The following is a 27054-nucleotide window of genomic DNA, read 5'->3' on the forward strand; positions in this document are numbered from 1 at the left end:
CAATACATCTAGGATGTATAAAATAAAGCTGCATGAAAATTGTCAACAGCTTACTTTGAACAATTAGTTTCCTGCCATTAAAATTAGTTTGCTCTCCATTCCAAACCAATTGTTATACTAAACAGTTTCAAAGATCTTGTGTGCCTAAATTTAACACGCTAAAACGAAAAAACCCTAAAGAGATTGAATTTTAAAATTTCCATTTACCATCTTCTACCTTGAATAAATTGTTTAGAAAACTATGCATTCAAGAGTTATGGGGCACTAAGTGTAATGGATAGTCCTCACCCCTCCACCAAGTACTGTTCTTCAGCTTTTAAGTTGACCTGCTTGGATGAAACTTGGAAAAATATATTGAAGCTACAAACAAACTAGAAAATGGCACCATCTGCAATCTAGGCCTTGGATTACCATCACTGGCTTCATGAGCCATCTCTGTCCACACATACTAGGTGTCCTCAACCAAATGTCATTATGCATACTATTATCACATGACATTTTGTGGCTAAATATTCTGAACTTAGCGCTATCACTATCTAGGAGAATGTCTAGTCATGCAAATAACTGCAGTGTGCAAGATAGCAGCAGCACTGCAGAATGATAGATGGCAACACTAAAAAAATGATCTGCTTTTCCAAAACCCAAATGAAAAAATACGACTTTTTCCAAACCACACTATCAATACCACTTTGCCAAGGTTCCTCTGAATTTTACATTCAGACACTCTTCCTACAAAAAACAGAGTGGCAAGTCTGTCCTCATCTAGGGAGCTAGTTTCATGCATTGCAATTATCAGTCAAAGCACACTAGGTACACAGCTTGATTTTCCAGTCTTGTGGCAACTTTTTAGTTTTATATTCCCCCCCACCCCAAAGCAGCCAAAGTAGTTTTATTTATTTTAAAAATGTGTTGCACCTATCCTGAACACCTGTTGAGTAAAGCTGGGTTGAGTAAAGCATAGTAGCAACTGGTATTGCCTGCTCCATAGGCTCTGAATTCAACACTCCGTATTAACTACATGGGCTATCAGCCATCTACTTAATGAGAACACAACTCTGGCAACACACTAATGAATTCCATGATGGTCTCAAGACTTAAGAGCCATAGCTGCACAAAAGCCATGGGCATATTCACATTCCATCTTTGGACTATTTCTGTGGAAGGAAATGTATTCCTGTGTGGGTTATGCAGCTGTGCCCCAGCCCAAAGAATTTAAGGAATTCCTCAACCAATCAACTGTAAAGCAAGTGGATATAGTTTCAACAGGTGTTTTAATGAACAGCATTAAAGACACATATTCTAGCAAGCCAGTCACCAAAAAGAGCGCCTTTAAAAATTAGTCGCTATGTTTAATATCCAGATATAGCAGTGGTGTCCTTCGTTTACTTACATACTGTAAGCACTCCTTCTCAAAGGCACTCAGGCCAATTGATCAACATTGATGATTTACTGTTTATTCTTACAGATCATAAACAACTAAAACTCCAATTAAGTCAACGTTGTGGATCCTTCCAGGGTAGTAGCACGGCTACCAGAAAATTCATAAAAAGGAACTTCAATGGAGGTGGGGGTCAAGCGGAGAGGAGGAGAGATCAGGATACCAAGGTTTCATTCTTGCCAGCCTAATGCTCGCCTCATTTTCTTCAAGAACGAAAGTTTTGGCTAAAGCCAGTGCGCCTCTTCTAGTTCCACACGTGACGTTTGCAGTGTTCAACAGCCTAGGAGAGAAAGAAAGAGAGGTTCAAGGCAAGGTCAGAGTGAACTCAATTCCCACAATATTAACAAGATGGCTAAAAAATTTCATTAGGTCATTATTCTAGCATAGCTGATGCCAGAAATATTGGGAAACCCACAGGAATAAAAGTATGCCAAAATCTCATTTACTCACATTGCACTGGGCTGCAGTTTCCATGTTCTTACACCAATAACCAGGTCCCCGGACACATACGTCTGATCCCAAAATGGAATGTGATGATGTCACACAAACTCCAAGTTTCTGCAAGATGGACAATTAATTGCAGCTCCAATTTCCATTTTGATAAAAACATAGATTAGTCCTTCCCAGTAGTTCTTACAAGCCACATATAACTTCCCAAGATAAAAGTGTCAAGTTTCACTAGGACCGAGCAGACCCATTAAAATCAAAGGACTTTCAAAGATTGTTCTCAGACAATGTCCTAGCTGGGTATCATCCCATGGATTAATGTATCAATCAGCTTTACATATGAACAGCCATACTAGCTGTGGTACTTACACTACACACAAAAGTGGGATCCATCATTTCTGCCAATAGCTGCACAACCATTGGCTCATACTGCTCCACAAACTGAACACACTGTTGATAAACAAAGGAAAAGTAAAGATTATGTGACCCGAGCCCCTGCTAATTAATCAAGGATATGATTTTAAAAAACAGTAAGGAACTAAAGCCACTTCTTTGCACTGAATGCAACTCAATTGAAGTTAATATATGCAAAACTCAGCAGTTTCAGTGGAAGATTTTAGTATGCACTAGATCAGGGGTCGTTTAACCGGCCCACGAGCCACCCCCAAATCGAGCCGCCAACTTGGCGAGTCCCTGCGCCGCACTGTGCCAGTTTAGCACAGCGCGCGGGGACTCGCTTCTGCGGCAACGGTAATTGCATCTGCGCAGGTGCCGGAAAGTACATGATCCGGCCCATGGAGGGATCTCTGCTGGAGTGAACTGGCCCAGGCGAGGTAAACCTTGCAGACCCCTGCACTAGATTCCCCTGAAATGATCTGAATGTAAATTATTAACTTGGCTGAATACTACCTATTGGGAGGTATCCAGTTTACTCTTTCACTTAATGCAATGACTTCTGTTTGTGCAGTGAACTCTCCCCCTCCCCAAATCTACACAAGAGGTCTGGGATAATCCCCAGAACAGCTATACGGGGCATGCGGAGACACACAGGGAGAGGAAATCCCAGTGCACAAGTCCTTGTGCAAATAGAACAAAGGCTTTGAATACTACCTACTGTGTTTTTTACTATTGTACACACATTATACATTTATTTGTCCATGCTGCTTTTGGCCACAGGCTCCCAAAGCAGGGCATACACAACACACATAGCTTGTAAATTCAGATGGACTTGCAATATACAATTCAAGTCATTTGGTGACTGGGACTTACACTGTTAGCATTACCAAAGAATGAGACATTAGAGGTGATTTACACAACGCTGGTAGCACCAGTATATCAACTATTGTGGACACCTCTTTTTCCATTCTAGATCTACTATTCCCATAGAAAAGTGCACTGAAGCATGTCCCTCCACCGCATCCCATGGTTTGTATGCACTATCTGAATGTTAACTATGAATGTGTTACTGACAGGTTTTTAGTACAAACATTAAATCAATTTGCCAGGTGGTAATTTAATTGCCAAAATATGCACCTTCACTGTGAATTCATTAACAATATTAACCCAGGCTGCTATGAACAGAATAATCTGGGGAATAATGGATCATTCTACTCATGCCCACTATAAAGTTGTCCACGGATTCTGTCCCTGATAAACTCAATGCTGAATGGGAGCCAACACATCACCTCTAGGAAGGGACAAGTGTCCTACTCATTTCAACAGCTCAAGGGGTTAACAGATACAAGTAAGAGCATATATCCCTGTGTTTCACATGTGCCCCTTTACATTTAAATGCAGATAAGCATGTTTGTTGCTGGCATGAAAAGCAAATGTGGCAAATGACTTTTAATGTAATACATCATGGGGTAAATGATTTGACCTATGGTCCACATCCGGTTTTGTTTTGGATCTCAGAGTCCTCACATGACTGCTCTCGCCAAGAAAAACTCAATGAACGGATAGGACAGAGGTTGCCACTGCGCTACACTTACGCAATGCAAGCAACTACAGCTTCCTAGTCAGTTGCAATAAACTGTGGGTACAGCAACCTGTCTTGTTTTACAAGGGATTTGCAGAAATGTTTGCTCTTCCTTTCTTTGACTGCAGGTCTACAATGTGCTAAGTTCAATGTACCAGCAACTTACTGTGAAACACTGAAGTGATTGTATTCTTTGTGGCTGTTTGAGATGCACTCCTCTGTGCATCCTTCAGCATTCCTGTTGCTTATGCGTTTTTGATCCTCCACCCTGCACAGCTGACAATATGCTGTGCTCTTAATGCTCAAACAGTTGCATATGCTAGCTAAGCAGACAGTAAGTTATTTCTGTGGTTTAGGCTGGTGAAACTCCACGTAAACATCTCATAGGGGATGGGGAAGGAGAGAGAAATAAGACCACTAGCCACTCAAATCAGCATCCCACCCCAGTTAAGGACTAGTTAATAAGGCACTGGAGGAGAAAGATTAATTCTGCCAGGTCACCAGGAGGCTAGTGCTCTGCTCCTTCTCACAGAGGAAAGAAATAATGCAACAGGCAGGGGAAATACAATAGATCACAGTACCTAGTATGTCTTGTGCTCGTGTGTCAAGCCTTGCATGGTTACAACATACAACCAGAAGATTAGAGCAGAAGCCAATGTTGCTCACTAGTCACACATAATGTTTTAAGCTTTAAATACAGGTGTGTCTAATACTAATTATCTATTTTACCTGGTCACTGACAGACGCCGGCAAGTAGCGGCAGACTCTTTCCAGAAAATCTTCAATTTCAGCAGTGGTAGCATTTTTTGCCAATTCCTTGTCAGCATATGCAACAATCATCTTGCAGACATCACAGATGTCCCCAACCTGCGGCTGCACTGGAACAATTTTTTCTGAAAATACAAGAAGAGTCCAATGTTCAAAGTTTTTTCCTATAGCCACTTAACTAAAATATGCAATACTGAAAAGAAAAAAAACCCGTATGGCGCCAACTAAAAACATGTAGGAGTGCTTAGTATAGAGTACTTGTTTCCTTAAGTTCTTACCAGCAGGCAAAGTATTGTCTGAGCAGCACCTCAACATCACACACACCATTTTAGGATCAGTTGCTTCCAAAAGCATGTCAATTATAGACTTCCCATAGACATCCACAAAGTCCTTGCACTCTTGTCGGTATTTTTCAGGTAGCACAGAACAGACTTTCTCCATTCCATAAACCATCTCCTCCTAGTACATACAAAATGAAAATGTTAAGTAAAGTAACTTTCTTGATAATAGTTACAGAGATTGTAAAGGGACATCATCTACTTACCAAGTTAGAATCTGAAGCTATTTGTGTTGAGCAAGTTAATACATTATTTTAGCAAAGAGATATCAATACCTCTCCTATTTATTATTCCACTCTCTTAATTCCTTTCAGTGTGGCACACAGCTATTTAATGTGGATTACACAAAACCGTAACAAAGGAAAATGTGGACTCTGATTCATCAAATACTATCTATAAGAAGTTGGAAAAACTCAGACATCGTGTAAGCATAATATGAAGTTATGCTATAAAAACCGAGGCATACTATTGCTATGATACTAACACTTCTTTAACAATCAAAGCAAACAGCACCTAGATAGCAAGATGTATTTAGGGGAAAAGGTATTTAGTGTCCCTATCCTAAGAGATACGTAGGTAAAAGATACACACCTCTGTCTTATTGCTTTCCAGAAGGCTGGCCACCTCTTCTACCATTATCGTACATGCATCACACAGAGAGAAAGATTCTGTTTGACTCAAGCTATTCTGTATATTGGAATAAATAACATATACAGCAGTTCAGAAAACATTCAAACATCTAACACATCTAGAAGACCACCAGCTACAAAAACATGAAATGTGGTATGACTTGAGTTTACAGAATACATGAATCTTTAAAATTACATTTGCATAAATCCTTTGTATTTGTCCCACTGCTTATCTCTGAAAAAAATAACCTAAATTGTATTATTTTCAGGTTCTACTATCGACTAAAGTCTGTGCAATCCCGTAAATGAAATCCGTAACTTTTAAAAGCTATGGACAGCATCCAATATTTGAGGCTAACATTTAAGGCGGCATGCTTAGCTGTGGCAAATTGTGAATGCTTTTGAGTACTAGACAATCTAGACTTTTACTTTTCTTCCCATACAACAAAAAAAAAAAATTTGCTTAGTGAGTACCAATTGTTACTTGTGGAAAGGCAGAAGACTAACACAATTTTTTATTTTCTCCCTCCACTACAGAATTATATGTGCAGAGACAAGGGGCTTAGGGTGATGGTCCCAAGCTATTCAACTATAGCATGTGGATGGAATCCAAAAAAGCCCAGGTATATATGGCAGGGAGGGAGAAGACAGAGCACAATTTTGCCATCCAGCAGGAACTGCTTGTGCCGAGAGGGGAAGAACAAACAAATTCCAGGCAATTTAAATAACACTCAGTTATCAAAATCACTAATCCATTTCCCAGTAAGCCGCCTCATACCTGGTCAGATTATAATGCCATTGAGTTTAGATTTACTCAGCCAGGCAAGAGTCCTCCAAGGTCTCAGGCTGAGGTGTTTGCCATCACCTCTACCTGACCCCTTCTAAAGGTCTATGCAGGGCTTGAAAATGGAACATTCTTCCATACAAAATATGTGCTCTTTCACCTCTGAACTATGGTTCCTCCCCTACTATGGTTTTCTTTGTCAAGTGATGGTATAAACAAAGCAATTCTATCTGCCTACATGTTTTATTTATGAAATTATGTATGCACCACTATTCATAAGTTATGTATTAGAACAGTCATACAGAAAGCCATACCATAAAAAACAATATAAATATTTAAAATCAGAAATCAGCTAACTATTATGGAAAGATATGATCTTAAGTGCCTGCAGAAGCCTTCATAACTATAGTAAAACAATGCTAAGGCTGAATATTTTTGTTATTTACCTGTATTTGCCATACAAATAAACATATGTATTCAGGCTTTGGTTAAGGAGCGCATAGACAAAATAATTAAGTTTGGTGGCTGGAGCTATATAGCATGATTCTGGTGCCTAGAAACCAGAACTTTTCTTCCAATTGAACTGCGGGTTTGACAGGCCGAGAAGTGCATGGAGAGCTGGATTCATCTAGGTATGCATTAGCCACATGCTTCCTTGAATATTGTAGTAAGCGTTATGATCCCAAGTGGCCCAGAGGGGTCGTTTAACCGGCCCCCGAGCCGCCCCCGAACTGAGCCGCCTGCTTGGCGAATCCCCGTGCGTTGCGCTAAACCAGCGTGGCATGGGGACTCACTTCCGCAGTGCCAGAAATTGTGTCTGCGCAGACGCAGACAATCGCGGGCGGGTGCACTCATGTACACATGCAATCCGGCCCACAGAGGGATCTCCGCTGGAGTGAACCGGCCCAGGCAAGGTAAACCTTGCCGACCACTGGTTATGATGGCAAGAATCTACTGGATGACATTAGTGGCATCAAGGCTGAACCAGATAATGTCATCCCACACCAAGAGTACTATATAGACTGCTTAACACCAAATCTTACCTCAACTGGTTCTACCTTTTCTTGAGAGATAACTTTTGCAGGTACCAGAGTCTGGAGAGGCACAGATTTCAGAGAAGAACACAATCCAACCATGCCACAAAGAACCTGGGGTTGCTGGAGACATAAAGAACAGTTCCAATTATTTCCTGATAGTCTGCAGGAAGGAGAACTAGTCAAGTCTTAGCACACCACACACTAAAGCTGTGAAAGGAGTTTCAAATGCCTTTCAGATGATACTACAGTGATACCTCTAGTTACGGACTCGATCCATTCCGGGGTGCCGTTTGCACCCCGAAAAGTCTGCAACTAGAGTGCCACTTCTGCGCACGCATGTGGCGCGATAGAGTGCTTCTGCACATGAACTGAAGTATACACTTCCGGGTTTGCCGCGTTCGTATCCTGAAAAAATGCAACCAGAGACTGACGTAACAAGAGGTACGGCTGTACTTGAGCTTTCAGTTTGAATTTCTCCAATAATTGAACTGCCTTTAGTAATTCAACTGTAAAGATAAAGGTAAATGGACCCCTGACTGTTAGGTCCAGTCGAGGACAACTCTGGGGTTGCGGCGCTCATCTCACTTTATTGGCCAAGGGAGCCGGAGTACAGCTTCCGGGTCATGTGGCCAGCATGACTAAGCCGCTTCTGGCGAACCAGAGCAGCGCACGGAAACACCGTTTACCTTCCCGCCGGAGCGGTACCTATTTATCTACTTGCAGTTTGACATGCTTTCGAACTGCTAGGTTGGCAGGAGCTGGGACCGAGCAACAGGAGCTCACTCTGTTGCGGGGATTCAAACCGCCGACCTTCTGATTGGTAAGGTTTAGACCACAGCGCAAAATGCTTAAAAGTTGACTAGAGACAAGATTTTCTTCCTCAAAGCTGAATGCTTTAGAATGGCAATCCAAAGGAGAGCAGATACACAGTCAATGCAATGCTTTCTTTGCTCAACATACCTCATGATGCTACATTTAAGCAGTACTCAAGAAAAACTTGGGTGTGCCAGTGAATTACTGATTCTCTAAAAGGCACTTTGCTGGATACCATATTTATGCCCAGTTTCAGGAGGCATAAATATGTGTTTCTAGGATGACACTAATTAGCAGTTCGCATTAAACTGTTTTGAAGTAGCCAATTCACATTTCCACACAAAAGAACAAGATTCAGCCATTGATAAAACCAAAATTGCATTTGGACAATTTGAATTCTTTTTCTGAACTCAAATAAGATATTATCTGTATCTGAAAGACACAAGCTTTCCTACCTGCAATTTACTGTTCAGTGCATCTGCATGCAGACTGTTACAGATATTGCAAAATTTATACCATGCTCAACTACCATAACCACTGCAAGTTTTATACCTTATAGAAAATACTTGTTCCATTAGTTTACTTGTTTAATTATATAAATCTTTCATAAGGTACTTCCTTTGCCCCAGGAACACCCTCCTTCTTTGCATTCCATTCCTTCTCCGCTGCAGTACGCTACTGAGCATATTCAAATGGAATATGCTATTTAATTAGTGGCAGTTACTTTTAGTTCACTTTGACCACTGATCTTTTAAATATGAGGAAAACAGTGCAAGTTGCTTGCCATTTGAAAAAGAACGTGTACCAAGATATTGGAATATACATCATATATAGCTAAATTAACAGAAATTAAGAACATTTCCACACATATTCCAAGAGTTATGCCAGCATCCTGCTTCTCTCAGGACAAACTGAATATTGTTTAAGAGAGGGTGAGCTTGTTTGGACTTCACAATAAACCACAGCTTAGTATGATAGAAACAAATCGCAGTTAACCTTGGGCTAACATACTCCTTCTAGCACAGCCAAGAAAAGGAGATGGAAACTGTGGTTATGCATTATGTCCAAAATCAGGTTAATCTCAGTTACAGTAATGTTGAAACAAACCATCTTAACACAAGCTTGGTTTGGACAAACAAACAAACAAAAAATCAGAACCAGAAGCAAGAGTTTCCGATCTCTTCCTCACAGCCATGTCACAGGAGGGTGGGATATAATATTCAGAAGCCCAAGGCTTGCTGCAGCTTGTTTGTCGCAGTAGCCATGGTTTAGTATAACATATGGACTGGTCCATTAAGTTGCAAATACTATACAGCTACAGCACCTGGTGATTCTAAAATCATGCTTTTATAAACAGAAAGTACTGCAGAAGCTTTCCCTACTACAGATTAAGCTTTGTTACCTAGTATGGGTGTTTCCACCCAGACAGCCCTTGATGGAGAAAGTCCTCCCTATTTCTAAACACAGGCAAAACCAGGTATTTTCTCTTTCCTTTTGTAAACTGGACATCAAGTAGTAGCATGCACTTTTCCTTCAGAACTAAGCTACCATAAAGCAAGACATATAAGCTTCAGCATTTTAAAGTCTGTTGCCCAAAGAATTCTCATGCAAGAGCAGATATGCCAGGGGAGAAAAAATTCAGCACGATTGTTAGATATGGAAGAACCTTTCCTCTCCCCATTCCGCCCTCACCTCGTGTTTCCCTCGTTCATGCACTCAAATACAATACTAGAACCAGCACTACACATGCAACACATATTGCCACTAAACTATGACAGGCGCAAGGTCTTCCTAGAAATGTTACTTAACAGCTATGCCCAAAGAACATTATGGAGTTCCAAAAGCCCCATTCACTGTAGTACCCTATGAAGCAGAGTATATGAGTTTCATGGGGCCCTCTGAAGCTCCATTACTAAAATACACATCGGAAGATAATTAAAATTGGGACTCCCTTTTGGTTCAGAATAGCCAAGATGAAATTTCATTCGGCACTTGGAATTACTATTTTTCCAAAGCCACTGTCTGGTCCTTGAATCTGTCAAAGCTGAATTCTGTCACACCACATCTACCTCTAAGCAAGAGTTTAAACTACAGCTTCAGGGGGCAGGGGGCAGGGGGCAGGGAGAGAAGCAAGGCACCACCACAAGCAAGTTTCTCACATACCTGTTCCTGCTGTTGACAAAATGGAGAGAAAGGAAGACATGGTAAGTTAACAGGAAAATAACCAGGCAGTTGAATGGTGCACAGATTTTCAGAGGCAGGAAATCTTGCCAGGGACTGAATCCTGGGTGAGATTTGTTTTCTTTGTTTTGCTATGCTTAAAAGTCAACATTTATTCATTTTTTGATACTTGGGTCATTGAAAGAAGTATGGAAAATGCCCAAGTGCAGATAAAATAAACAGTAATGAATCTAAGTGCTATTTATCTTTGCTGCCATAAACCGAGGTGGAGCTTCAGTATCTTTCACTTAACTTTTGTTAATACAAAAATGATTGCACATGGTTGGGTAACACACTTTAAAGAAAATGGTCATTTAACAAGCAAGTATTCTGCTGTAAGCAGCAGCTTAGATTCAGCCTCTAAAGCAGCCTTTCTCAACCTTTGGTCCCCAAATGTTGAACTACAACTCCCATCATCCCTAGCTAGCAAGGCCATAGTTCAGGGATATTGGGAGTTGTAGTCCAACAACATGTGGGGAGCCAAGGTTGAGAACCACTGCAAGCGAGAAACTTCAATTATGACACTGTCAAACTATCATGGTTATCCTATACATTTACTGTATTAATCCTCACATCACACCTATTAGAATGACCCCTTCAGAACTAGAAGTGCAATTATTAACAAACAATATTCCTCTTACCATATGCATCAACATCTGGATGGCTAAGTCTGAATACTGGGAGATGTAGGACTTGCACTATTAGAAAGAGAAGATGATTTGAGATGGAATGTAAATAGTATCATATATACAATATCATCTAAGCCACTATACTGTTCCTAAAGTAAGTCATTTGCCTTATGTTACAACAAATTGCCTTCTGATCCAATCCTTTATCAGAGGAACTCACGGATGCAAACATCCCCTCCTTTTATCACTCAAGTTTGTTGCAAGAATGAGTAAACAGAGATGGTGATCTTGGCAATGTCACCAAGGGAGCATCATAACCAAGTTGGGATTTGAACTTGGTCTCCCTGTTTCTACTTTTCCCACAGGCTTGCCAAATAGGGCAAAATTAGAGTTTAAATAGTATGAGTTTAGAGCCACTGTGGAAGAAGACTTTTAAGCTTTACTATTACCTCAGAAAAGTGACTGCTTAGTCTTTAAAAATGGCATTAAAAATCGAATCGTTACTTTACTGTAGCACTTATCCCACTGACACAAGATAAACATAACCATATCTATTCAATTACCAGATCAGCAAACGCAGGTTCAATTTGTTCACACTCTTCTTTGGCATGCTCAATGAGAGAAGTCACAAAGGTTGAGTTGGTCCTCACGGCTTCCTGAAGGTCAGTTATCAGCTTAACACAATCTTGACACACATTGTCATTTCCCTGCAATGACAAGCATTTAGCACACCTTAGTAAGATTACATCTTTGAAAGAAGAACTGAACAAAGTTTTATATAGTATTCTAAAAGGCCTCCAATAAACCAGTTCTAATACAAGAGGCCCTGAAAAGCAGTGATGTTTGCTCCCCAGAATAGGATGGGTCACTTTTTTGGGCCAAAGACTCTTGATTAAAATCAATTCATAGCATATACCTTTATAGACTCATTCATTCAACTTGCTTAACCAACAAAGGATTAGTGAAATGTTGACCAATAAATATTTTACCCTGTTACATTAATGCCCTCTCCAATTGCATGGAGCCCGGACAGCCCCGTGGTTCTCCACGGATCTGAGGGCAATGAAACAATCGTTAAGACGGCTAGAGCGCCGGTGGCGGAAAACTCATTCTGAAGCTGACCGGACACAGGTTAGAGCTCAATGTCGAGCCTACCAAGTGGCGGTAGCGACAGCGAAGAAGACTTTCTTCACCGCCTCTACTGCATCTGCAGAAAACAGCAGCAGCAGACTTTTTCAGGTCGTTCGCAATTTAGCGGAACCACCTGTTACATCGGGGCTCAGTATGGGCCACATGATCTCCTGCAATGATTTTGCGAAGTTTTTTGCAGATAAAGTCGCTCAGATTCGGGAAGAGGTAGACTCCACCGTGGGAGCAGGGCCGGGGCGGGAGAGTGCTAGAGTCCTGTCTAGTCAAATTGCGTGGGATCAATTCCAACCTGTTACTTCCGAGGGTGTGGACAGGGTGATTGGACAAGTGAAACCAACCACCTGTCTACTTGATCCTTGCCCATCCTGGCTTACAAAAGCTAGCCGGGAAGGGCTGGGTGATGGGCTTCGTGGGGTGGTGAATGCTTCCCTCCGTGAGGGAGCCTTTCCAGACCCGCTGAAAGAGGCGGTCTCAAATCTTCCATTCTTGGGCAAGGTGATTGAACGAGTGGTTCCTGAACAACTCCAGGCACGCCTGGAAGAAGTGGACCATTTGGATCCCTTCTAGTTGGGATTCAGGCCTCATCATGGGACTGAAACTGCCTTGGTCGCACTGGTTGATGATCTCCGGCGGGCTAGGGACAAAGGTGAGAGCCGTTTCCTAGTTCTGCTGGATCTCTCAGCGGCGTTTGATACCATCGACCATAACATCCTTCTGGACCGTCTTGAGGGGCTGAGAGCTGGGGGCACTGTCATACAGTGGTTCCGCTCCTTCCTCCTGGGCCGTGTTCAGAAAGTGGTGGTGGGGGATGAGTGTTCAGACCCCTGGGCTCTCACTTGTGGGGTGCCTCAGGGTTCTGTCCTCTCCCCCATGCTTTTCAACATCTACATGCAGCCACTGGGAGAGATCATCAGGGGGTTTGGGCTGGGTGTTCATCAGTATGCGGATGATACCCAGCTGATGATACGGTCTTTTAAATCAGAACCAGTGAAGGCGGTGAAGGTCCTGTGTGAGTGTCTGGAGGTGGTTGGAGGATGGATGGCGGCTAACAGATTGAGGTTGAATCCTGACAAGACAGAAGTACTGTTTCTGGGGGACAGGGTGTGGGCAGGTGTGGCGGACTCTCTGGTCCTGAACGGGGTAACTGTACCCCTGAAGGACCAGGTGCGCAGCCTGGGAGTCATTTTGGACTCACAGCTGTCCATGGAGGCACAGGTCAAATCTGTGTCCAGGGCAGCTGTTTACCAGCTCCATCTGGTACATAGGCTGAGACCCTACCTGCCCACGGACTGCCTCGCCAGAGTGGTGCATGCTCTGCTTATCTCCCGCTTGGACTACTGCAATGCGCTCTATGTGGGGCTACCTTTGAAGGTGACCCGGAAACTACAACTAATCCAGAATGCGGCAGCTAGACTGGTGACTGGGAGCGGCCTCCGAGACCATATAACACCGGTCTTGAAAGACCCACATTGGCTTCCAATACGTTTCCGAGCACATTTCAAAGTGTTGGTGCTGACCTTTAAAGCCCTAAACGGCCTCGGTCCAGTATATCTGAAGGAGCGTCTCCACCCCCATCGTTCTACCTGGACACTGAGGTCCAGCACCGAGGGCCTTCTGGCGGTTCCCTCACTGCGAGAAGCCAAGTTACAGGGAACCAGGCAGAGGGCCTTCTGTGGAATGCCCTCCCACCAGATGTCAAAGATAACAACAACTACCAGACTTTTAAAAGACATCTCCCTGTTTAGGGAGGCTTTTAATGTTTGATGTAGTACAGTATTTTAATTTTTTTTTTTTGGAAGCCGCCCAGAGTGGCTGGGGAAGCCCAGCCAGATGGGCGGGGTATAAATAATAAATAATAATAATTATCTTTGTCCTGGAGAGGTTGTATCATTATTATTCCAGAGTACAGCAAGATAAAAACTCTGCATGAGAAGAACTGACCTCTCAGTTACGTGTCTTGATACAACGTCTATTTTGTTACTTCTGATTTGGTAAAGAAACAGGCTGATAAACCGATTAAGGTTTGGATAATTTAATTTGCAGATGCAGTAGAACACTTTGCCAAAAGCATCAGCTACATAGACTGCTAATGCTGAAACCAAAGAAGTTTATTTTGTACAGGCTTGTATTCCAGAGTTTTGAGTACAGTCAAGCTATATTTGTTAAGAATTATCCATGGGAATAACCCATTTGTTGTACAGTCCCATTGCAGTTAAGATCTGACATGCTACATTCTCACCTGAGATTCTTGCTTGGGTTTGTCCTGGGGGTAAAGTAGTAATGGCACATTAGCCATGAAGGGAGATGCCAGTTCAGAGAAATCTAGTTCAGGAATCTTGTTAGACTGAAGCTGTTTCTGCAATTTCAATGTTGCCAGATGCTTCTGAAGAGACTGGCACAATGTGAGTGCACTGCATACAACTTCAGGATTATCCTATAGATCAACAAACAATACTTCATGTTTATTTGCTTCTATCTACTTTAAATTCCAAAGAAGAAATGCCAGACAAGTACCTGACCCCCAAGAATCAAGTAGAAATGACAACAGGAACTAAGCAGCCAGAACTTGCTTAAGCTCCACTCCACAATTATTATTACCAGATCTAACCCTTCTTCTAGCCCTAGCCATCAAGGTTTATCACCCACCACACAACATCTAAATGCTTTAAAAAGAGAAGTATTAGGTTCACCCGCTTAGCTTGTCCAATTAATTTGGAATAAAATAAAATTGCTTCAATTTCAGTAGACTACTCACAAGCTCCTCTTTGATCATATCCAGAATATTTGGCAAGTAAGCATCCACCATTTCCTTGCACTGAGATACCAGCTCTTGGTCAGGAAGAAACTCACATGCTTTAGTCATGTAGGCATTTATTTCCTCCTGTAACAGAAAATAGGTGATTTATAACCTCAAGGACTGAACAGATTTGCCTACCTTTCATTTTCAGAAAGAAACCCTTAATGATTCCCAAACCATGAAAGAGGGTCATTAAAATTAGTGTACCTGTAGCTAATTTTTAAAATTAGCACTAAAAACGTGAATAGAAGGCACAACTCTTGCAGTCTGTAGCTCCTTATGTAGTGGAATCCAAATAAAAGTAGTAACTCCCCCGCTAACAAGGAAGGTCAGGTAGCCTTTGTCTACCAGTAGAGTTATAAGGTGGTTGTTTTTTACATTGATTTCAACAATCTGATAATGCAATTGGAATTTAAGTAAAGAAGCTATTTGGGGGATAAACTTTGTATTTGACTTTGATCCCTGCACCTTTGCAAGGCCTCAGAGCAGCTCACTTCAAAGTTTTATACACTGCAATAATTCTGTCCCTAAAGGGCTCATAATCTGTGAATATGTTATCCAATATCCCCACCACTCAATTTCAACAGAGTAATTTTCAATTTAGAAAGTGTAATGCTTTGTACATTTTTATGCAAGGGGCATTATCAACTGAACTAGCATCCTGCAAATTATTTATCAGATTAGACCACACCAAAGCTCCACTCTTACCTCCGTGGCATTGTCCTTCAAGACCTTGCCAGCCACAGCTACAACTTCTTTGCATAAGTCACAAGGGATGCTTTTCTGAGGAGAACATACAGCTTTGATCAATAAGGACACGTGCATACTATTGCCCAGTACTACACTAGTATTGCCTCTTACCCTTAAGAGAAATTACAATTCATCATTCACATGGAACATGACACCACCCACTGATAACTGTTCCAGTAGCAGGATCTAGAATACCATCTAGTCAGGTTGCGTGGGAGAAAATTCAGCTGCTGCAACCCAAGGATGTGGTTCAATCACACATAGCCTCAACTCTTATCCATCATGGCTTTCAAGAGGAAGCTGAAGGGGATTGACTGGGTGGATCCAAATGGCAGTGAAACACTTCTTTGTTCAAGAACCTCAGAAGCTTTCCCTGGAACCCAAAGTTTATATTAATATCCCCCCTTTTAAACAAGGTGCTAAAGAGGGTGGTGGACATCTTCAGATACTTTTGGAAGAAACTGATTCTTTTGAGCAATTATAACCAGGGTTCTGGCTGAAACACCCTTGGTCACCGTGATGCACGATCTCTGTCAGAGAAGGATAGGGGAGTGAAACAGATTCTCCCTGATCTCTTGGCAGTATTGGTAATGATATGGCAGCACTGCTACATTCAGTTGAACTCACTATGCAGCACTGTGACAATGTTGGAGACATTGTTGTTTTAATTGTGTTATTTTAGCTATCCCTGTCTGTTGTAAACAAAATACTGGAATATTATTGTTTTATTTTGTGATTTTATGTTATTGTGACTGTTGGGATTTGCAGGATACTGAGTAAGTCTGCAGGCTTCAACAGGCTGATGCAATACTCTGTGAAGTGCTGGGTCAGAGTGACTCAGCAGGAGTATGATTGGCTATCACCTGTTTTAAAAGGAAAGCCTGTTCAACAGTGGTTGTGGTGGTTGTGCTGTGGTATGGTGGTGCTGTGGTGGAGAGTATTCGTTTGCCTTAAGGAGCAGGTACTCTGTATGGACTGTTTTTTTAAATACCTGTATATAGCTCACATTAAAAAGACTGCACTGGAAAACCCTGGGACTCTGAGCGTTTCTGCTAAAAGCGCCGCGAGGAATTCGCGACAGTGACCTGTCCTGGGATTGGCAAGAAATGTGAGATATAAAAAAATATCTGCAATAAATTTCATGTAGGCTACATCAGGCGGCAAAAGCACTACTCTCCAAGTCAGCTTCCTAGTTTGGATAAAATAGGGAACCGTTTTAATAAACTCTTAAAGTGTACATGGGCACATTTGTTCTTAGTCAAATATAAACTGTAGCTGATGAGAGAGAAATTGGGTCACATTTAATAACATGGAGCATAACACCAAAAACCTGCCAGATTGTGTGTTCTTTCACATAAAGGGACAGTTATGCTCAGTGATGACCTGTCCTTGGTCTTTGAAAGTTCTAAGAACTTAGTTTTTTTTCAACTCAAGTTATCATGTTCAGTGTATATGCATGTATATTGCGAGTCATCACTCCCCTTTCCTTCTAAGCAAAAGATATGCAAGTGCATAGCCAAAGGCTTTGGGTTCTGATCCTAAGTATTACAAAAGCTCTATTTAGTTGTAAACCAATATAATCAGTCAGCTGGTATGTTTGCTTTGTTCAGAAAGCATGGATTATAGAACATTTAAATTTACCAGGGAAACAAAAATTAGTTCCAGTTTACTGTCACATCAAAAAGTTGGACTTACCACTGTAGGCTTGTTCCAAACAGTTTGCCGACAATGCTTAACTGCGTTGCAATGAGATGCAGTCTGCAGGTTCTGACACCATACCTCAGGACCTTTTGCGCACTCTCTGTGCAGTAAGAGGGGGCTTGCCAAAGCTGTTGGGGGAAATTAGTTTTCAGGTTATTTGTTCAAAAACAGGTAAGTCCACTTAAGTAGTTTCATTCTGCTGGGGATCTTTAAAGAACCTTAGAAATAAAAATGATAAATTCATACAACAGAAATGAATACACAACTGAACAGACCTAGGTTAGCATTAACTGCCAGAACACTCTTCACATCATACATTTGAAGCTATTTTTGTGTATTCACCATTTACTAAATACAGATGCATTAGACTAAGAGAAACTGAGAACTGATGAGCTAACATGTTGTGAGGCACCCGTCATCCACCAATTAGGAATTGCTAGATAATTTTGTTTCCTATAGAACAGTGGTTCCCAAACTCCCCCCCCCCCATCCTGATCACTTGGAAATTGCTGAGGGTCTTGGGAGACTGCTTAGTAAATTTTCTGCCTGTTGTAGCAACTAATGCACTGTGCCAGATGCTGTATAATTTTCAATTGTATTACTATTGCTTTTTTATTTCTTATTTATTGTATGTATTTTAACCTACCTAGGGGGTCCATGGCACCATTCACATAACAAAAACTACTATTGAGGTATCAAAATTTTCAAATAGCTTGGGGCGTCTGAAAAATTGGGGGTCTGCAGTACAGTGGTGCCTCGCAAGACGGAAATAATCCGTTCCGCGAGTCTCTTCGTCTAGCGGTTTTTTCGTCTTGCAAAGCAACCCTATTAGCAGCTTAGCGGATTAGCGCTATTAGCGGTTTAGCGGCTATTAAAGGCTTAGCAGCTTAGCGGCTAAAAGGCTATTAGCGGCTTAGAAAAAGGGGGGGAGCGAAAAAAATCGCAAGACTTGCAAGACGTTTTCGTCTTGCGAAGCAAGCCCATAGGGAAATTCGTCTTGCGAAGAGCATCGAAAAACGGAAAACCCTTTCGTCTAGCGGGTTTTTCGTCTTGCGAGGCATTCGTCTTGCGGGGCACCACTGTACTTAGCTAATTGGGAACCACTGCTCTAGAACTTTCCTCAAGTACTGCCCCCTGCAGGAAACTATCTTAAATTCACAATGGAACAAAGCTGAGTAAGGTGGTTATGGACATTTGCTTTAATTTAAGAATGAAAGCAAGAGCTGTACTGCATGCATCTGTGAAGGTCAGGCAGTGGGGGATAGTTGCTGCTGCTGCTCCCTCTCCCAGCTTTGAGGTTCAGAAATAAAACTTAGGAGTATTTTATTTTCTTCCCGTGTTTTAAAATTAATATTGTTATAGCAAATTCACAATGCTTTAAATGGATTACGATTCAGAAGATAGCAAGGTCAATCTAGCATCAATACTTCACTCACTGGATTACTCAATTATCAACATTTCAGGCTTGATGATAAAGAGAGCACTTCAATTACTGCAAAAGAGAACATCAAGCATTTAGTCTAATTTAAATATTATTGCCAAGTTTATTGTTTCTATAATGTACAATGGCTTTGCCACTAAAACCTCTAATTCTTCCATCTTCAACAGTAAGGGGAGAACTGGAGTTTGAGCATGTGCAAACAGGCACATGAGGTCTTTATCACAATAAATTTTCCAGTCATACAATCTTCCACTTCCTATAGCAGGCTTCCTCAAACTCAGCCCTCCAGATGTTTTTGGCCTACAACTCCCATGATCCCTAGCTAGCAGGACCAGTGGTCAGGGATGATGGGAATTGTAGTCTCAAAACATCTGGAGGGCAGAGTTTAAGGAAGCCTGTCCTATACACTCTAGAACATGGAAATTGGAAACTACCTGTATGTAACTACAGAAATTCTGATGAGACTTTTAGTTATCTAGCTTCTAGGGGAATTTTACTGGGATGGACAAGGATATAAAGCAGCCTGTGAATAGCTGGTTTTGTCTATTACTAGACACAGCCTGGTCCTACCATTACATGCAGGACCTGCTTTCCTAACACAATGCGTTCTCAGGAAATCATTCATTAAGAGAGTGTTTGCATAATGAACTGATGATTTCCCATTACTTCATACGGGAACATCTAATCCATGCTTTTGCCCTCCATGCTTTCTGCCTGAAACTGCTGCAGCTAATCAGCAAAAGCCAAAGAGAGAAAACATGAATTTGTCTGATCTCTTTCCCACCCTCCATGGTTTCTGCCAAAAATGTCTGCCACAAAACGCAATCTAGTAAGGAAGCAAGCAAAGTGTGTCTGTTCAGATATGTTTGTGTAACAAGGTTTGAGTATAATTATTTGTGTTCGGATAACTTAAGATTTCAGAAAACAAGCATTTCGATAGTGGGACCAGTGTTGTACTCTGCAGTGAAATGATTTCAGGGTGATCTTGGGACCAATAAGTACAATAAGTACACTGACAAACTGGAACGTGTCCAGAGGAGGGCAACCAAAATGGTCAAAGGCCTGGAAACGATGCCTTATGAGGAACGGCTAAGGGAGCTGGGCATGTTTAGCCTGGAGAAGAGGAGGTTAAGGGGTGATATGATAGCCATGTTCAAATATATAAAAGGATGTCATATAGAGGAGGGAGAAAGGTTGTTTTCTGCTGCTCCAAAGAAGCAGACACGGAGCAATGGATCCAAACTACAAGAAAGAAGATTCCACCTAAACATTAGGAAGAACTTCCTGACAGTAAGAGCTGTTCGACAGTGGAATTTGCTGCCAAGGAGTGTGGTGGAGTCTCCTTCTTTGGAGGTCTTTAAGCAGAGGCCTGACAACCATATGTCAGGAGTGCTCCGATGGTGTTTCCTGCTTGGCAGGGGGTTGCACTCGATGGCCCTTGTGGTCTATTCCAACTCTATGATTCTATGATGGACATTTCTTAAGTGGTACCAGAATCCACGATAGCTCAGTTAGTAGAGCATGAGTCTTAATCTCAAAGTTCTGGGCCCACGTTGGGCAAAAGGTCTCTGCATTGCAGAGGGTTGCACTAGATGAACCTAATGGTCCCTTCCACCCCTAGAATTCTATAGTTCTATGCAGATGTAGCTGCTTTCTTTTTCAAGTTACATTACTGGTTATGGTAAGTAACACTGCAAATCTTATGCGAACAGAGAACTATGTTGCACACGAAACTGAATCAACTTCTAGATAAATCCTTCCTTTGGAACATGCAGTACTTTGCAATCTAAAGCACATATTTCAAGTACCACTGAAATTAATACACACAAACTCACAATTTTTTTCTTATTACAAACCCAGTATCTTAATCATGGTTAGAGCAGCAAGTCTCAAGCTCACATGTGCTCCTCTCACGTGCAAAATCTTCCTTCCCTTCCCATCATTCATCCACAATGTAGCATTATACCAGCACTGGCACCAAGTATAGCTGGCTGAAGCTAGGGATTTGCAAACCAGCAGAGATGCTGCATTAGTGTTGCACACGTAAAACATCTTGGCAACGGGTGGGAGAATGGTCAAACAGAGCAGAAGATTGGCAGGGCAGGGGGAGTATGGATTATTTACAAGGTCAGGCTAAGATACTTAACGTTTGCAAGGACACAAGCTACTGATAAAGTGCTCCCTTCCCACAGGCTTCAATGTCAGATGCTCAGTCATGTTGCGCAACTTAGAGCTTTCTGTACTGGCCAAAGGTCACTCCTATTTTGTGCAAGACTTTACAAAAGAAATGACAGCTAAGTGACATTCTTCTTGTTCTTTAGGGCTATAATCCTAAATCAGATGTAGAAAACTCACTGGAACTTGCTTCCATAAAATTTATGAAAATGTGCATGCCTTTCTTGTTAAAAGGGCTTAAAAGATAGAGTAAATTTACAGCTATGTCCCATACTGAAACATCTGAGAATAATGGATTTAGAAGGTGATTTTAACCAAGGCACGAAGCACCCTCTAGAGGCAAAAGTTGAGAAGTTTTTACCTATTTGCAGTCAAGTTATCCAGCTCTTAATTGTGGACGAAAAAAGTTTCAATACAAAGTTGTCAGAGGTTTTTCAAACTTAAATGGTCACAGGTAAGCTAGTCTCTTGCTCCCAATTTCAACATGTTTTTGGCTCAATAGTTTCTGCAACCCAATATGGACCGAGGAGAGTGGAAGAGGCAGAAGTTTACTTGTGAGCTCATGAAATGGTGCACTTGTGGACCTCAAATTCTGCATAGCCAAGAGACTTCACTATATCAGAATCACAGTGCAGATGACAGTTCACTGTCTACTTGGCAGCATTTTTGCCATGTATTTGAAATCAGCAGGTCAAATGCTTAGTCAGTTTAATACTAAATACTTATTACAGCAGACCTTTTAAGTGAATTCAGACTTCATAGTTTAAACTGATTTTACCTTTACTCCATTGAGTTGTTCATCAATTACAATTATAATTGTGTATTTATTATTATGTCAATTTATATACCAAGTTTTGTTTCACATGCATGTTGTGGAATGCATTCATACCTCAAACCAATACAATGCATTTTCTCTTTTCTTTCCTTAAAGCAAGGAGGAAAGAAAAACTAAAGTGATCCAATTTAGTTGATACTTTGCCCAAGATGCAGCTGTGAGGAGTCACCAGATTTATCGAAACTATCATTCACAAATGATAGTTATCTCCAAAGGCAAGGCTTGAGGCACCAAGCTTTGGAAAAGCAAGAATGTTTATTTAAAATGATGCAATACTATACACATAAATCCAACCAAAGCTAGGTGCGCATCATCCAACAGAGAACTTTAATAAAAGGAGGGTGACTAAAAATCAATGCCTTTAATTTAAAATAAAATAAGAGACCTGCCCAGATTTGATTTAAATTGGACTTTTTAAAAATATCCAATTTCTCAAATAGTTAGATTAATGATAAACCTCAATAAAAGCATGAAAGTTCTTTAACTTAATCAAGGAATGCATCAAATAGGTTGAAAAACGTCCTTTAACTGAACCTGGTCAACAGAAGTCCTGGACAATGACTTCCACTTGCACAATGGGGCTTGCCCCCCCCCCAAATAGTTGGGGGGTGAGAGAACCTCCAGAGCAGTGCACAGGATGGGTGGGGGGCATTCTCTCTATGCTTGCACAGATGGAACATTTATAATAGTGCAATATTGAATTCCACCCAATGAGACCACTTTTCAGGCTTTACCTATGAAGTACATACATTTCATTTTCACCCCATGAAACAGTTTGTTATTGAACTAAATAGAGCAGTTGTGTTTTTTTTATCAGACCTTCTAAGCCCTATTAAGTTCTGGGCGTTTTGTTTGTGAGGGTGGAGATGAAACATAGCAATGAAGTTATCCAATAATTTATGTTCATGTATTTCCTATACTTAAAACATCACAGTCATAACTATTATTGATTTAAAAAAAGACCTTACAGTATTAGCAAATATTTTAAAGGGAAGTTTTTAATGTTTGATGCTTTACTTTGTTTTTAATTTGTGGGAAGCTGCCCGGAGTGGCTTGTGCAACCCAGTCAGATGGGAAGCATATAAATAAATTATTATTATTAGAAAAATATATATGCAGAGTGACAAAGTTGTAATGCCTCCTATAAACAGTAGTGCAAACAGTGCAAACTAGTTTCGTTTAGTGGCTAAATTTGCAGTATTGTTTAGGAAAGATGAACCAATAGGAAACTTGATTTAACAGTGCAATCTTAAGCAACACATCTGCTTTCTGATGTATTTAACCAACACATCTGCTTTCTGGTGTATTTCCTGTACAAATTAAACTGCATCCCAACTGTTCTTAGTTGGGCAGGGGCAGGTAGGAAGTGAGTTAAAATCTTTGTTTTCTGCCCTTCCCTAAATTTCTATGGAATGAAATTTAGTCACACCTGCATTTTGGATGGAGCTAACTTACACAAAGCTTGGATTATATCATAAATCATTAGCTTAAGATCTGCCTTTCCTCTTGCAATTCTAAATCAGGATCTAAATGGTTTTTAAATTGCTGTGACATAATCCACCCTAGATGAAAGCACCACTTCCACTAGTTCTCCCTAAGTGCTGGGATCACTTCCATTTTGAAAGGTTTTGTTGTTGTTGTTGTTTTTTAGCTAAGTAGGCTAGCTTTATATTTATCACAAAATATCAGATGCCTTTGCTTGGGCTACTCACCTCCCTTTCCATTTGCTACATTCTACAAGCATCCAAATAGTAATTCAAGAACGAGCATAATTATTTGTAATAATTCTGTAAAAGCAGCATCACACAATTTTTAAACAGTATTAAGCAGGATATAAATATTCTTAAATAAACAAGCCAGATGGCTCTTAAGTCATTCATTGCAGAGTTCAGAGAAAGTGACAGTATCGCAAGAACACCCTCTTAAGCAGCAGACAGGAGTTTTAATTGCTACTGTTTAGGCATGATAGCTGTGGAAGCTCAGTGTGCAAGGGGAGTATACCACTAAACCCCAACTGCTGGGGTCAGACACTGGACAGCTCGTGCCTTAGGAACATCCTAGGGGCACCTGGCCTTCCTGGAAAGAGGATGTTGGGACTAATTCCTATACTGCAGGGAGCTGAACTAGATGACCCTTGGGGTCCCTTCAAACTCAGAAAGTCTATGAAGCCTATCACAGGGAGAGTCAGCAGACTCCTCACCCTCCAACTTCACTTGACTGCAGTGCCAGGGTGTTCTAGATAGCAATAACTGGCTTATTAAATATGTTTTTCCACCTCAGGTAACTTTGAAAGGATTTCCTTTGCATGATGCACCTGATTATTTCCATTCCTTTTAAAATTACTGCTTGTCTATCTAGAGAACCAGTATACAAACCTTCAGGGTTCAATTCAACCCGTGTTTCGTCATACTTGGTGCTGCAACATTAATTCTTGCAAAATTTAACCCCTAAAGATAAAGCTTTCTTTGGATTATCCACCCACAAGTTTATGTGATGCTTTGAGAAAGATATGCATCATTTGCGGTGAGAAACCATGTTCAAAGTATGCCTCTTAGATACAATCCTCAAGATCCAAAGCAAATTCCAGAAATACTTGATGGTAGCAATTTTACTTTTCTAGAATTTACAGTCCCCTTGTTGAAAAGACAAGTGTAGCTAGCTAAATCCTGGCATGATCGTTTTCTACAACTAAGAATTGGGTTATTTCTTGCCCCCTTTTCTTCAGGTGCTCAATATATCATGACTGGCTAAACCTTTTTGTGGCCTGAAAGCTCGTGGGCTTATTTACAATGCTGTTCCAGCTGCTGCTCTTCTGCATATATTTTGGTTCAATGGCTTTATTCTCTGCTTTCCACATCATATACTGCAGCTGCCATCAACCACAATTCTTCAAAAGAAACCTTTCTGCAGGTATTTCAATGCAGTGCTTTTTGCATCCAGCTTATACTATAGAACAGCTTCCAACACACCAAAGCAAGCATTTGGTTCATGTGGGGGTAGGCTGCAAAGCTGAAACGTAAAGGAATTGATGGAATGACAACACCATAAGTGGAGTTAAGAATTTACAACTAGGAATAAGAGCCAGACACCTGAAGAATCACAGCTTATTTATCTATTGGGAGCAAGCTTGATTCAGTGGCACATTATGACATTTTCATGCCCAGGGAATGCGTGTATGTAATAAAAACAGGGCTAAAATGCCAAAAACATAAGGATGCTTGAAGCATTTGAGGAAGCCACAAGACAACTTTATGGAAGGACCAGGTGCTGTTAACAGATGCGCCAATCATGAAATACCACGTCTAGAAGCATTGTGCCCTTCCATGCCAGCTGTTGTGAACAGGTAGGAGAGGACAACCTGTCAACTTCACACCTTCGCCTTCCAGGGATATTTGAACAGCAGCTGCTGGGAAACTGTTGGATTAGTATGGATCCTTTTTTTTTGGGGGGGGGGAGTCATCTGAGGTCCGAAGGGACCTTGGGGTGGCATGGGGTCACCTACTCCAGCCTCCTGATCAGAGCAGCCTCAGCTATGCAGAAATGCAACTGCAAAACCATTGACCAGCTGTTTGGCCAGAAAAGAGGGGGGGGTAACGAGTGTGTTAAAAAACCGTGAATTCAGTTGGCGGCGATGACGGGCAGTTCCCATTTAAGGTGCGGGGGGGGGGAAGGGCGGAAGCTCGGCTACGCCCCAAGCCTGGCAATAAACAAACAACAGGTCCCCGAGGCCGCCCTCAAAACACACCCGACGGCGACTTGCGCTTTTCTCCTGCACAGCGTGTTTCACTGTAAGGGCGTCTTACTAAGCCTTGCAGAAACAATAATAGTATCTGGGCGGCCTCCGAAATATAAAAAACGCAGGTCTTCTAAAGGACGTCTTCTCAAGGTCCGCCCCAAAACGGACATGTAGGGGCACGTCTAATAGTAAATCCTTTGCCCGCCGTGGCGGAAAGAAACGCAGGGTGAGGTGGGGGGGAGGTCGCCTTGTAGAGAGAAGAGACAGGGCAGGGCAAAGAGGGGCGCTTTCTAATGGCGGCCAAGAAAGAAGGCGGAGCCCCCCCTTTAAAAAAGAAATGAAAAAAGAAGCCACCCTCCCCTCCCAGGCACCTCGCCGCTTCGTTTTCTGAGGTAAAGCGAAGATTCTGTGCTGCTCTCCCCCTTCGTCGCCCTCCTTCCTCCTCCTCCTGAGGGAAGCCAAGAGCCCACCATTATTTTTTTAAATGGGAGCCCAACCAAAGCAAAGCAACGAACACCCCAGGGCGGCTCTTCCTGCTTTTACACTCCCTGAATAATAACAACAACAGCTGCAGCTGCTAACGGGACCGAGGGCGCGGCCTCGCTTTCTTACCCGCCGCCAGCGAGCAAAGGAGGACGAGGAGAGCGGAGCGCTGCATGTCGGCTTTTCTCTCGGGCTGCGCCGTCTGCAATGCGGGAGGGTCAGCTGACAGGCAGCCTATATAACAAGCCGCGCCGCCGGCTGGGAGGGAGGGGGTAAAGCCAGCTACTGCGCGTGCGCGCCGGTGGGTCGGCTGAAGCTCGGGAGCCCCGCTCCCGCATTGCTGCTGTTGCGCAAGCGCAGTGGTAGACCGAGAAGAAAAATCGATTCTTCCTAGTCGGCCTGGTTCGTAGTGCGCATGCGTTCCCCCCACCGGTTCCCTAGCTCCCTGCAATCCTCTCCGGGTCTGGTGACACTGATTCATCTTAGACATGAGGGGAAGGGGGTTGTGTCATAGACGGGAAGAGGCCGGGATGGTTGATTAGAAGGCTATGAAAGCAAAGTCATGTGAGAGGGGCGGCTGAAGCTCGACCCCCTCCTCTTTGTGTTTGCTCAGCGTTTGCTGAGCACAAAAAGCCTGCGTAGGCAATCAATGAAATAAATGTATTCGTCGGGATTGCGTGCAGCCCGATCCTGTGTATGCAGCTGTGTAGTGCGATTTTACGGGTACACACTCAGAAGTAACCGTTTTGCAACTTCCCTAGTGCAAAAATAATGGCATATTTAACAGATCTTAAATCTTCTAATGAGTAACACATTAAATTTACAAGTCACTCCTAGTGGGATATACTCTCAGATAAGTCCCATATTCACGCACTCACAAATAATGTGTCCCTAAGTCCCTAAGGG

General features: G+C 42.0%; 1 protein-coding gene across 1 annotated transcript; it reads right to left on the reverse strand.

Annotated features, from left to right (window-relative positions):
• Positions 1-1252: 1252 nt before the first annotated feature.
• LOC308476809 (prosaposin-like) lies at positions 1253-26437 on the reverse strand. Its single transcript, XM_081004725.1, has 14 exons — positions 26278-26437; positions 17473-17606; positions 15736-15810; positions 14986-15111; positions 14470-14664; positions 11645-11788; positions 11094-11150; positions 7426-7539; positions 5561-5656; positions 4910-5090; positions 4593-4756; positions 2255-2335; positions 1889-1996; positions 1253-1718 (listed from the first exon to the last, which is right to left on the reverse strand). The coding sequence occupies exons 1-14, from the start codon at positions 26321-26323 to the stop codon at positions 1683-1685; spliced, it is 1557 nt and encodes a 518-aa protein (XP_080860851.1). The 5' UTR covers positions 26324-26437; the 3' UTR covers positions 1253-1682.
• Between the last annotated feature and the right edge of the window lie 617 nt (positions 26438-27054).

This window comes from Podarcis pityusensis (genome assembly GCF_964106645.2).
Source record: "Podarcis pityusensis genome assembly, chromosome: 5".
Lineage (NCBI taxonomy): Eukaryota > Metazoa > Chordata > Lepidosauria > Squamata > Lacertidae > Podarcis > Podarcis pityusensis.